The sequence below is a fragment of the Zonotrichia albicollis genome, chromosome 1 (genome assembly GCF_047830755.1).
Source record: "Zonotrichia albicollis isolate bZonAlb1 chromosome 1, bZonAlb1.hap1, whole genome shotgun sequence".
Taxonomy (NCBI): domain Eukaryota; kingdom Metazoa; phylum Chordata; class Aves; order Passeriformes; family Passerellidae; genus Zonotrichia; species Zonotrichia albicollis.
The window spans coordinates 37,093,880-37,107,133 of record NC_133819.1 but is presented as its reverse complement, the minus strand read 5'-3'; the positions used below and the strand labels follow the sequence as shown (position 1 = coordinate 37,107,133).

The window sequence follows — 13,254 nt, the reverse complement described above, 5'->3', positions numbered from 1 at the left end:
TATTTTCTAACTGCCCCTAATATTTGAATACATTTAAAACCACAGTTGCTGGTTTATTGATCAAAAGTCAGCAAAGAAAATAAGGGGCAGAATATGCAAAATCAACAAAAAGTCTCTTTTAGTTCATAGCTTGCTGTAATGAAAATGTATAAAAAGATGGCAAAATAGCACTGCTAGTGTGGCTGAACACACAATGGTTTAAATAATAAAACAATTAGTAATTCCTGGCTTAACGGTTATCATGAGGAATTGTTCAAACTCTATCTCTCTGATTCTGTGTCTGTTTCTCTACCTTTTACTCATTACAGCCTGAAAGAGTTGTCTGCTCCTATACTTGAAATCTGGGCTTTCCTCCCAAGATTGCTAAACAGCTCTTTCAGCCTATAACCAGACAGTTGCAGTTTCTACTTGTTACTGGGACAGCTGGTTGCATCTCCTCATTTTACTGGAAAGGGACACAACTGTGGAAGTCCTTGAGCCTTTTCCACAGTCATACCTTACTTGCAGTTTAGTGCAGATGAACCACATCATTACATATCCTGTTAGATTTGCAAATGAATGAAGGAAACAAATTTAAAATGTTTCCTGTTCTGTTTGTGTAGGTAGGGAAGATATGTAATCTTCCAAGTATACAATTTTGACACTTTAAGAGAAGGACACTACAAATGATTTCTGACCTCCTTTTTGTCCATATTTTTCTAATTCAGTTCAAACCTCTGATTCAATTTTAATCAGAGCAATGAAGGTGGAAAGAGGATAGTGAACAACCAGGAATAAATTCTTATTCATTCTCAGGTTTTTAACGCTGCCTTTAAGTTTTAATAAATCTTCAACCTACAGTAGATTTTATGGACTTTGACTGAAAATGCAAAACCATTTTAGGTCAAGACTGAAAGACAGCTCATAAATCATAGTGGGGAAATTCATGTTATTTCACCCTGCAGTTCACCTGACCCTAAATACTGCTGATGATTAATTTTAAGTATTAAATTCACATTTGCCTACAGATTTACAGTCATTTAAAGCATCTAAGAAAAAGAGTGAGAAACAGACTTATTCAAATGAATAGATCTACTGTTTAACTATGGAAAAGTTATCTAAACTCAAAAATCCCACAAAGAAATTACAGATACTCTCAAAAGTAAAATTTGCTTATATTAGGGAGAGGGAATTCAGATACAGTGACCTAGCTGACAAGTTCTCCCATAACACCATTCCTAAGTTCTGTATTAAAAAAAAAAACACAACAAAAAGAAGCAAAAAGCCATATTAACACACCCACAAACTCTACATCTGAAAACTTCTTACTTTTCTCTGAGAGTAACCATCAGATAACTCCAATTTTTTCTGTTTGCAAGGATATTCCAGCTAAAGCGAAGACAGGGTATACTCCTGCTGAAGCAAAGAGAGTGGTTGACTAGGACCACTTGCTACTGACATTGATATCTGTCCTCATTTTTGAACCCTGTTTTTGTGGTGGTACAATTTTTGGCTGCCTTATTTATGCTGTTTATCCTTATTGGTAAGTAAAACGGTTGGAAAAGAAATTAGGTGTTCTATTGCAAGAGAAGTAGTAGCTGAGGGGATAGTTAAGCAGAGGATGTAGGCAAAAGTGACACTCATAATCAGTCTTGGATTTTGTTTATCTGCCTGCGACACTGGATGCTATTCCATGTCAGGATATTTTTTCCTTTAATTTTAAGGTAACATCGTACAATGAAAATATGGAATAGATTAAAAAGTGCTCTAAATATTTTCTACTTTAAAGCAGAAAAGTTACTTAGCTGTGTCCCACATTACTTTAAATCCCTCATAGAGCCTGAGAAACACTCACCTTCAAGGCTGCTGTAGGCTTGCTCTCAGCAGAGAGTCCCTACGTCACCCAGCTGACTTTAATTGGCCAGAGTTGTCCCTGAATTTATAAAACCTGAATGCAGCTGAGAGGGTGACCCCCAGATTTGTCACCATACAGAAAAGCATGAAGCAACACATTGAGGGGATCCATCATGTTCCATGATGAAACTGTAGTGGGGAATGAAATAATCTTCAAACCCTATCTTTGCATGGAGTTTTCCTCCTTTTCAGATCAAACATTCCTCCCTGAGGGAAAAGTGTTAAACAAACTGATCACCAGGCTCTCAGAACAGCTGTGTAGTCCCAGCTGCTGTTTTCAGGAGCAGGAAGTTTGGAGACATTTCAAGAGACAAACAAATGAGATACCCTGGTTATTTTCCTCTCCAGAAGTACACACTTATATATGGGCTCCTTTCTGCTGCAATGGTTTAATAGAGTGTTGCTGTGGAAACACTGGCACCAAAGTGCACCTAATAGGAAGCTATGTAGAAAAATCAGCACATATATCAAACTCATTGGGCTTTGCACTGAAAAATACTTTGGTGCACTCTCCCTTGGCATTTTATTTGTCCCATGTTTTGAGAGTATCCTAGTGAAAATTAATGTTTTTCTAATGTTACTTCTCTCTGTGTTAGGAGAAGAACAAAACAGAACAAACACCTGAACTGTTAAACACCAAATGGGAAGTTTAGCTATAATTGTCTTTGAGCATTCATGTGATAAAGTCAGAAAAAGAGAGATGTCATAAAAGCTTTTCACTATTAAAATCCAAATGTACATATTGTCTCTATAATAATGAAAGCAATCATATATTCAGTGAAAGTAGTTTGGTGAGTCTGTACTGAAGCCTTTCAGGAGTGCTTTATCTGGAATGTCTTCTTGTTTTGTTTTTGCTTGGGGTTTTTGTTAGTTTTGCCTTTTTTTTTCAAAAATAAAGTATTGTTTAAGTGGAAAAGCACATTTTAATTGCAGTGTATGGGAAAAAACTGTTTTTCATTTTTAGTGTGTGTGACGACATTCTTTACTAAAAGTGAAAACCAGTGATGTATGAAATGAGTGTTCATTAGGCTGGTACATGAGCTTCTAAAAAGGTATGGCTAAAACCCTTTATTTGGACACATAGCTTACATAACTATGACTTATTTTTAGACATAAACAAAAAATACTAAAAAAACAAAGAATTTTGTCTCATGGATGATGTTATGGAAAATGAGAAGCAGTGAGGTTGTTGGATATTTATGATCTGACCAACTGATAAAAAAATAATGTAGGTAATATCTGAATTATCAAACAAATGGAATCAGCGGTTACTTCAAAACAATTTGCGTATTATGTCTTTACTGTGACAAAATTATAAGAAATTACTGAGGTATGTGAAACACCTGAAAAATTACAATAACTGCAGAGACCTTTAAAGATACTTACATCACTTTCATGGCCTTCTCTTAGATTGTAAGTGAGATCATGCTGGATGTCTTCAACAAACTTGTGAGCATACTCTGGGTACAGGTCCAGCACTTCAAAGAGACCTTTGAGTATAATACATTGGAGGTCACAATATGTTAGAGCTTTAACATCTGCGTTTGTTTTAATAACTTGATCCCTAATGGATAGGTTTGCTCCAATTAAATCTCCTTTACCTGAAAAAGAATACAAAAATAATTATCTTCAAAGCATAAATTCTTTACTCTTTTGAATCATAAAGCTGTTTAATATAGTTGCTATACCTGAACATGAAATCCTATTGTTATTAACGTCTTTTTTAATTAGTATTATGTTAAAGGATCATAGACTAAATTTTTTTCCTCTTTTTGCAGGTGCAAACTTATACACAATTAATTGGAGGTACAAAAACTAATTTCCAGACAGGTAAATCCAGGCTGATTTAAGGGAGCAGTAAATTAAATATGTATAAAATGAAGATTTACACCAGTAAATAATAACAGGTGCAATTATTTTTCAAAAAAGATGTTGTCAGGTGTTTTTGTGCGTGTCTTAAAATGTGCAGGTGTTAAGGTAGCATTTTAGCATTTCTGTCAAAAGTAAAAATTGCTTAAGAAAGAATTCATGTGCTGGTTTTGTTTTCATTTATGGGCAAGACTGCCTTAGAACACTGACTCTACTAGAAACCTCAACTGACCATCTATTGAGGACCACAAAAATTTTACAATTAAAAGTTTCCATAAACATCTGATCTGAGGTATAAATTCCAAAGTGTAGTCATTGAGCCAGAGGTTTTCCTCAAAAGTTAAAGCAGATGGTCTTCTTTAAAGACCGGGACAGTGTGATGGAATGCATTCTCAGCAAGTCAAGGCTGGGGGAATTGGTTGATGATACTGAAGGACAAAGTTGCATTTAGGGGGACCTCAATGAAAGATAAAATGGCTTCTAGAAATATCATGAAGTCCAACAAATCCAAATGCCAAGTCCCGTACCTGGGATGAAAACCCTCCCTAGAGCAGTATGGACTGGGAACTGACCAGCTGGGCAGCCGCTCTGCAGGAAAGCCCTGGGGATCCTTTTGGACAAGCTGAATATAAGCCAACAATGTGTCCTTGCAGCAAAGGAGTTCAAGGACCTCCTGTGCAGCAATAGCAAGAGTAGAGCCGGCAAGTCCCAGGAAACGACTCTTTCCCTCTATATTTGTCATGTCTCACCTGCAGCACTGTGTCCACTTTTGGGCTTCCCAATAGAAGACATAATATTGACAGAGTGAGTCAAAAAGAGACTACCAGGAATCAGGGACTAAAGAATATAATTTATGAGAAAAGGCTGAAAAAATGGGCTATTGCTCCATCTTACAAAGAAAAGGCAAAGGAGGGATATTATTGGTGTCTTCAACAGCCCAGCAGAAAATTGTAGAGAAAACAGAGTTAAACTTCTCTTCAGAGTGCATGGGGGAACAAGATATACTGGGCACAGTATAATAATAAAATACCACAGAAAGCAAAGCAGTTATACACTTTTACATTTTACTGTAAATATCAAAAATTCCTTAGATTCTATTTTATTCTAATTCTATTCTAATAGAATTAGAATAGAATATTGTATTCTATCTAGAATTCTGTATAGAATATCTATTCAATTCTTCCATTCTATTCTAATAGAATGGAAGAAATCTAAGGAATTGTAGATATTTAGAGTAAAATGTAAAAGTGTATAACTGCTTTGCTTTCTGCTGTATTTTATTATGTAGCAATATATGTTGTGTTGAGCAGAGACAGATGCTATCGGTACCTATCAAATTTCTCTTTCCCAGACTGACCCAATCTCATTCTAGTTCTCATTTATACTAACTGAGATTTTTAAGAGTCTCAGGGCTGTCAGTGTTAATTTATTGCTTGTTGTTTGGACATTTTGTGTTGCTGGACAAGGGAAAGAATTTTTCAAATATACCAAAACTGATCCTTAAACATCTTAATTAGAAACTTTTTAGATATATGAACAGTATTAGTATCCATACTTCATAAACATTTTGAAAAAATGTTAGATTTTTATTGGATTGTAGTTAAAATTTTAAAGTAATTTCAGGATTAAAGATACTAAAATTGGTCTGCTAGTGCTAATATATGTTTAATTTTTAAATGAAAATCATGCAGCAAAGGCTGTAGGTAATAACCTGAAGTTTCATGTGGAATTAATGAAGTGATTAACTGATTCTACCTTGAACGTCAACATTTGTTATATAACAAAATAATTTCAGCTATTCTTAGTAGCTCTTTTCTTTTTTCTTTAATTGGATAACAAGCTTATATATACATATTTCTCACAGACACATCTGTTTTTCAATAAATCAGGGACATGTAGTCAAAGTTATAAATGTTCTCATTATGGATATTTTTCAAATAACTTATGGCTAATATTTTTAAGAAATCAATGATATATGCTCAAACAGTACATAACTCATATTAAAACATATTTTACCATAAAATAGAAACTATCCATCATTATTAGAGATAAAGTAATAGTCTCTAGAGGAAGCAAAGATGTATTTAATGAGAGCATTTCACTAAGTTGTTGCTGCACTGCTTGTTAGAGAGAATGGTTCAGTAAACAAAAACTAATCCACTAGAATTAGAATCAGGACAGAATTCTAAAACATTCTGGGAACTGCAAGTAACTCATCATTGTCAGGGAAAAAAACTGCTGTCTTGAATTTACATGACATCAGCAACACAATTTCCCATAGGGACCTATGTGTTTGATGCATTCACCTTCTGCTGGTGTTAGTTAGGTTTAAATTATGAAGCTCCCATTCACTGTAACAAAACATTATTTTCTATTATGTTTATGTTTTTTGCATTATGATTTCATTAACTTCTCTCAGAAATCCTCTAATCACTTTCTTGTTGTTTTGATTGTCACCATTACACAATGATGCTTTAATTAACACTTTCAGAAGTGCCTGAAGATAGAATCATTAATGAAAAATCATATTTCTAATGAAACTACCTCTAGAACTCTTGCTGGCTTTTAGCCTATGTCTTATTTTAATTCATATTTTATACCTCTGATCTATGTGATCCAATGAAATCAAGAGATTCTTAAACTTCCTAAAAACAAACAAGAGATAGAGTGATGTGGTCTGTCAATCTAACAGAACTAAAGAGTTCTGAAACAAATAAGACCTGTATAACATTTATATATTCTAAAAAAGACCAATGAAATGTATTTTAGTAAAATAAAGGAAATTCAATTACAGAAGACCAGAAGCTTCCATTATCAATGGTCTAGTGTAATCGCACAAAACAGGAAGAAAAGCAAAAAAGGAAATGTTCTTTTTAACTCTGTTTTATAAGAATATTAAAAGTTATTAGAAAGAAGACAGTTAAGTCTAAACAGATATTAAAATCATAATAAAATAATTCTATTCTTTTAGAGTAAAATTTTACACTTTATTTTGCCAAAGAACTTCATAAACATTAACTGCAACAGGTCTAATCATCCTTTAGCTGAAGATAAAGAGAATTTCTTTAGCAGGACTTAGATGGAGGCAAATCACAGAAATTTATAGGTAGAGATGCTTAAACCTCAATGAGTAAAAACAGTCATCTTGCAAACAACAACTAAAAATTTATTAGAGCAGAATTTCTGGCCTTTCTCAGTTCCAATATACTCAGATGACTGCAGACAGCATCAGTTAGCATGAAGTAGCTTGGGGGAGCAGAGCCAACAATGCTTCTTTTTCACCACGTGGCTTTTCTGCAAGGGGTATTTATAGGCAAGTGCCAAAGAGTGAAAAAATAGGCTCTTCTTGCTTTCTTTGACTTGGGAGCATTAGTGGGAGCATTGCCTGGACACTAATTTTCATGAAAGATTTAGGCATCGATGATCAATGTTCTTTGAGCTATCAATACCACCACCAAATATAGCAGAAAGCAGCAAGCTGTGTCAATAGCTTGCAAGTACGTGTTTACACGAAAATAAGAGAGAATAAGTACAAGGAAACAAGAAGTGAAATATTGCACAGCTAACAATCTGGCAATGGAAAGCTCTTTAGGTCAAAATAGAAGGAAGTTCAAACTAGAAGGAATTAGGACACACTAAGCCGCCAGTTAGTATTGAAGGTTCTCTTGCACTGGGGGACAGTTCTTCCTCTTTGAGTCCATGGTTGTGAACGTACCAAGGATTGCCAGCACAGTGCTGTCCTTCAGGACTTCCATGGAACCTGAGCACACAAAGTAGATCGCTTGCAGGGCATCTCCCTGCCGCAGGAGGTATTCCCCAGGAGCACAGAAGGAGGTTTTGATGTGCAGAGACAGAGACCTGAGGCAACCACGACTGGCACACTCAAAAAGGGAAAGCTGCAAAATCTCCTTGTTCAAGTGCATGGTGATGTCTGAACGCAGCTCGTCTGGGAAGTCTTTTAAAAGCTGTCAAAAAGAGGAAAAAAAAATGATAAAAAAGAGAAAATTTGTAAAATTATTTGTTTCCACTTTTGCAGAAATGGCCTGATTTAGTGGTGGGGCACATGTCATACTGTTGCAAATATTTCCCTCTGATTTTTCTTATCCCCTTGATGAGATGTGCTATTTTAAGAAATTTTAACGAATAAATTCCTGAAAAATATGAATAAACAAATGCCTTTTTACTATTAAAAATAAATCCCCAAAAGCCTCAAAAAAAAAAACCAAAAAACCTCAGGAAAAAAGGTCAACAATATTGTTTGTATGAATCCCCTCTAATGCGCAATTTAAGTTCGTCAAACGTCCTCTCTGTGATAGAACGCAGTAGGCTGCTCAGGTACACCATTGTACACAGTGACATATGCAATGAAAACAGATAATTCTATAAAATTCATCAATATGCAACATTACTTCTTCTATAGTAAAACCACTGCAACAGGCATAACTAAAAAAAACCCCAGCCTTAAATGTGTTTTTTTTCTTGTTGTTATTTTTATTTTTTTAATAATGTAACTGGACACTGAAGAAAGGGTGGGAAAGGAATGGTGACAAGTTGCACATTCAGTGGAAGAACCTATGGAAACTAAAAGACCATGAGGTCTCATTTTTCCTTCCAAGCTGCAAGTCCACAAAATACAAGGGTTTTTTTGTAGTTTGAGGGGATGTGAACAGTACAATCAGCCAATGCTTGACCCAGTGGGCTCAGACAAGGTGCTTTATCCATAGAAGGGAAATAATGAAAGACTGATGGTTTCTCCAGGAGCTGTGGTTGTAGTACAGCAGTCACTCACTTTCAGTGTGACTAAAGGTACAGAAAGTACAAAAGCTGAAGGAGATCATTAACCACATCTAGGAAAGCTTTGACATCTAAGTCATTTTTGTACCTTTGTAAATCTTACTAAGCTCCTTCTGTTGCTAAGATGCTGTTGAAAATCCCATTCTTTGTGCTGTGCACAACACAAAAAGATTTTATCAGGAAAAGAATGTTCCAAACCCCAAATCTTTCTGCTTATTTCCACATTATCTTTAGAGACCACTGAGTTTTATAACACAGATAACAAGAAACCTAAAGGGAGTTCTCCATTCAAATAACACTCCAGCAGAGAGAAGCCATTATTTCTCCTGCAGTACAGTAACACATAACCTGGATAAGTAATTTAAAACAAGCAAGCACAGACACCACCAGAAATCTGTCTTTTGATTTCACTCTCAAGTTACACTGTGCAATATTTAAAAAGGTAGTGATATAAATAATATAAAAATTCAGCCTAAATAATTTGTTTACAGTATTGGAATAAGTAAGATGAAGGAAGAAGGAAAGGGTATCAAAGTCCCTCTTTTACAAATAACCTAAAATTCCCATGTAGATGTTTTGTTTACTGAAAGATAGAAATGCTCATTATAGCATTTCTGCCGGCATCATCTAAAAGGCTTCTGATGAATGCCTCTTCAGCATTTGAGAATCACAGAGAGACTGAATTTTTCTACATTATTTGATGTGTTAAACATGCTTTTTCAATTGTGTACTCTCTTCCTGGGATAATCCAGGTTTATTTTTAGGTATGGTTTTCTTTGCTATGTAACTTCACACAAGACACAGCGTGACAAAATAAAAATTACCCCCCTCTTTGCCTCATAGTCAAAACAATCAAACATAAATCCCCCCACATTTGGTTACCTCATTGGAATCAATTCCATTATTGACAGACCACGTGGTTTGGAAATATTCAAGCATCCTTTGCTTTAGCTGCTGTGGCAGGTGATGGACCCGTATAAAGTCCTTCAAATCCTTGGTTCTTGTGTGATAAAGGGACCACCTGGAGTACATCCTCTGAATTATGGCAGTCACATTGCCAAACACCAAGGCATGCATCAGAGCTAGGAAGCATAGAAATTACATGCAATGTGGAGTGATTTGTTGATCAATAAAACTTAACACAGAACATAAACAGTATCTTCATAGAGTGAAAATTTCCTGATTAAGAGATATAAGAAAGCTTTTGAATATTAAAACTCCTTGAGTAATGGTATATTAATACTGTGGTATTAACATGGTTATTCATTTCTAGTATTTGAAACACTACAAGTCACTGTCATAGGACAGGGTAGAACAACAACTTATTCTATCTAGTCAGGGTAACGAACAAAATAATTAAGTCAAATTAAGTTCATAGTCTAAGAGAAAAGGAAAACAGAGCACAGAATCATAGAATCATAAAACGGTTTAGGTTGGAAAGAACTTTAAAGATCATCTAGTTCCAATCACCCTGCCGTGGGCAGGGATGCCTTTCACTAGACCAATTTGCTCAAGGCCTCATCCAACCCAGCCTTAGACACAGCCAGGGATGGGGCATCCACAACTTCCCTCAGCAGCATCTTCCTGAGCCTCACCACCCTCATAATAAAGAATTTCTCCCAATATTTAATCTAAACCCTCTCTCAGTTTGAACCATTCCCACTTGTGCTGTCACTACAGGCCTTTGCAAAAGGCACAGGAAGGAACACAAGTAGGCAGGCATGCTCAGAAAATAATGAGATACTCATTATGGAAACTAGACTCAAATGGTCAGCTGGAAACTACACAGAATGTAATAGATTTCAGAGAACTCATGTAAATAAAAACAATTACCAATGTAGAGGAAGAAGGTTGTAAATAATATTTTAAAATGTATCATATTCTGGGTGAAATATTTTAAAAAGTCAGAAAACAACCCCATTGTAAAGCAGAAATTCAAGCTAAAAGAATCATTTGAGGAGACAGCCTGATTTCTTATGTTGCTGGACAGGGTCAAATATGGTTAAAATTGTTCTAACATCCTGGAGTTTGTCTGCAATTAGTGATTGTCTTGGGAATAAAAAGCCCAGAAGCAAAATTGAAGAAATATTTACAAATATAGGTCATCTGGGTTTGTCTGTGCAGAAATGTGTTTGCTTATTGGAGTTGGAAATATCACTGCAAAAATTGTCTGTCATGTGATATTGATCTGATGTATAGAACATACACATCTACAAATTGTTGATTTAAAAAAAATCTAAAAAACTTGATTATTTCTCTAAAGAGACCTCTGTCTTTATGGTGTTTGAAAGAAAGCAGAATGACTTCTCAGAGTGACATAGGAATTGGTTCATAAATGAGACAAACAAGTTGTTGACCTTGTATGTCACTTTACAGAAGTCCAAAGTAAGTGAGAAGAGACAAGGGAAAATAGGAGGAGGAAAGGATGCACTTTTAAATAGTAGAAATAGAAAATTCTGTAGTTTGGAGTGTTAGAAAACTTTTACAGGCTGAGAAAAATGCAAAGGAGCTAGTAACAATATCTATGTCCTTATTGTGAAGGGAGTGCAGAGAAATAGATGAAGAACTGCAGTGTAGAAATAGTAGGAAAAAAAAGGATTATGGATGTAGTAAGAATAGTAAGCCTAACTGGAGATTTATTTCTAAAAATAGTTAGCTATTTCAACTAGGGGTTGCTCATGATGGTGCAGTGAATTGCTAAGTCATTAATGTCAGAAACTAGAGCAACAGAATGTGAGGGACTGGTATAATATTAGATACAGGATATTGTATTAGAAATGTGACAGCTAGGTCTGAAACAATTCAGCCAGACACAGATAAATACGTTCAAGAAATATTGTAACCTCTTTAAGGATGCAATAATCAATTTAAAAAGGGGGTGGGATGAAGCGTTAGGTGGTGTGTGAATGCAAATCTAAGACTCACATGCGATGTAAGTCCCTCATGAGACTCCCAGGTTAGGAGCTGGACAGTGAAGAGATCTCAGTGATGCTATTATAGGCACAGAAATCACCTAGAATTTCATTATTGTGGTAGAATCTGTCTTTGCCTATATACATTGGAAGGCAACTGCTTCTTATAATGACAAGCTATTCTTGGCTGTGACAGGCATTAGAATTCTTTATCAAATAATCATACACTTACCCTACTTTCTGTAAGAAACCTATTACACCTCTCTCTAAACTCAAGTAGGACAAGTTCAAAACTTCTAGGAACTATATTTCAAGCAGTGGCCTTTATTTTAATAGGTACTTTAAAGCACATTTTGCTTAGGGAATAGAGGAACACCTCTGATCCCATATAGGACTGGAGCTACTAGAGTGGGCCTCCAATCTCTTGAATACAAAAATACACATTATTTGCTGAAAGAACATGAGAGTATAAGACAGAAGAGTATAAGACAGAATATGATCACCTGTTGGAGGGCAGATCTGATCAATATTTTAGATGCTGGGTGTCCCAGGAATTCTGGTTACATTTTAATAAGTAAATATTCTTTCCAGCTTTAAGAAGACTTACTGTATTGAACAAGATCTTTTATCTTCAGAATATGACTTGTTGAAAATTTAAATTTCAAATTTATGCAAAATAAAAAATTTATGTGAAGAGGCTAGTAAATATGAAAAAGATAGTCTATATGCAATTTATTTGTTAAGTTTAAAATTTTTTTTCTGTCTTCAACTCTTTCAAGGTTTAAGTAAATTTACTTCATTTGTTTTCAGTTTTTAGTGCCATATGTTAAAGAGATACAGCAAAAACTACTGATAAACTAACTCACCTTATCCATTACACCTGAAATTTCATTAACTAATGGCTTGGTCAAAAAGTCTGAAAACTGACACCAATTTTTCTTAGAACATCACTTTCCATTAGGGAATTTTAAAATTAAATATCAGCCAAAAAGATACACTAAAATAGGTTTTAAGAATGGATAAGGCATAATGTCTTTAAGCATACAGATTGGCACTTTATCCCTAACAGAGTTTTCTAAGCCACGCTCACCAATCTTCACTGTGTCATTCCACCTCTTTCATGTTTCCTTGAGTTTCCTCAAAAGTATCTAAAATATAATTCCTCAAGAAAACAGCAACAGGTCGACCTGATCTGCCTCTTTTACCTGGACATATCTTGTTCACTGGACCCTTGCAGATATAAATCCATTCTCCTACCTGCTTACCTTTAAGCAACTTCACCTTTCAGTCATCAGTTCCCTCTTACTCCACTCACCTAACTAGTTCTTCCCAATTTATTAAATATACAAGCATATTACAAGAAATAAATGTGAAATTTTGTTATAACTGGGCTAAATAAATGTATAGGATACTTCTATACTCTACTCTATTATATTTATGAAAGCTCTGCCATATTAAAGTGAATTAAATATTCATCTCTGCCTCATACAGATCTCTTGATTTCTTGATAGAAATGGAAACTCCTTCCTTCGTTACAACACATTTTATGTAGTGAAAGTCCCAAAGAACAGAGACCACAGTGTATTTTAAAACTATAATTTTATGCAACCACCAAAAGAAATTCATAAGCTGCTCATGGTTTTGTGACATTGTGAAAACCAAAATTATTTCATTCTTGGATGATTCATTATATTATTGCCTCTCATTTTCAGGACTGAGCAAAAGGAAAATAATTCATTGAAAAATTATTTTACCACTTAAGGCTGCAAATATATAGCTTACAGGT

General features: G+C 35.0%; 1 protein-coding gene across 3 annotated transcripts in view; it reads right to left on the bottom strand.

The window, feature by feature from the left end:
- The window catches only part of KCNH8 (potassium voltage-gated channel subfamily H member 8), a 177,275-nt gene that overhangs the window by 33,119 nt on the left and 130,902 nt on the right, over window positions 1-13,254 (bottom strand). For all 3 annotated transcript variants that reach the window (XM_026799499.2, XM_074538270.1, XM_005480926.4), the window contains 3 exons: window positions 9,439-9,638; window positions 7,478-7,727; window positions 3,280-3,494 (listed from right to left, as the gene is read on the bottom strand). In XM_026799499.2, coding sequence (XP_026655300.1) covers window positions 3,280-3,494; window positions 7,478-7,727; window positions 9,439-9,638 — 665 coding nt within the window. The remainder of the gene's footprint in view (window positions 1-3,279; window positions 3,495-7,477; window positions 7,728-9,438; window positions 9,639-13,254) is intronic.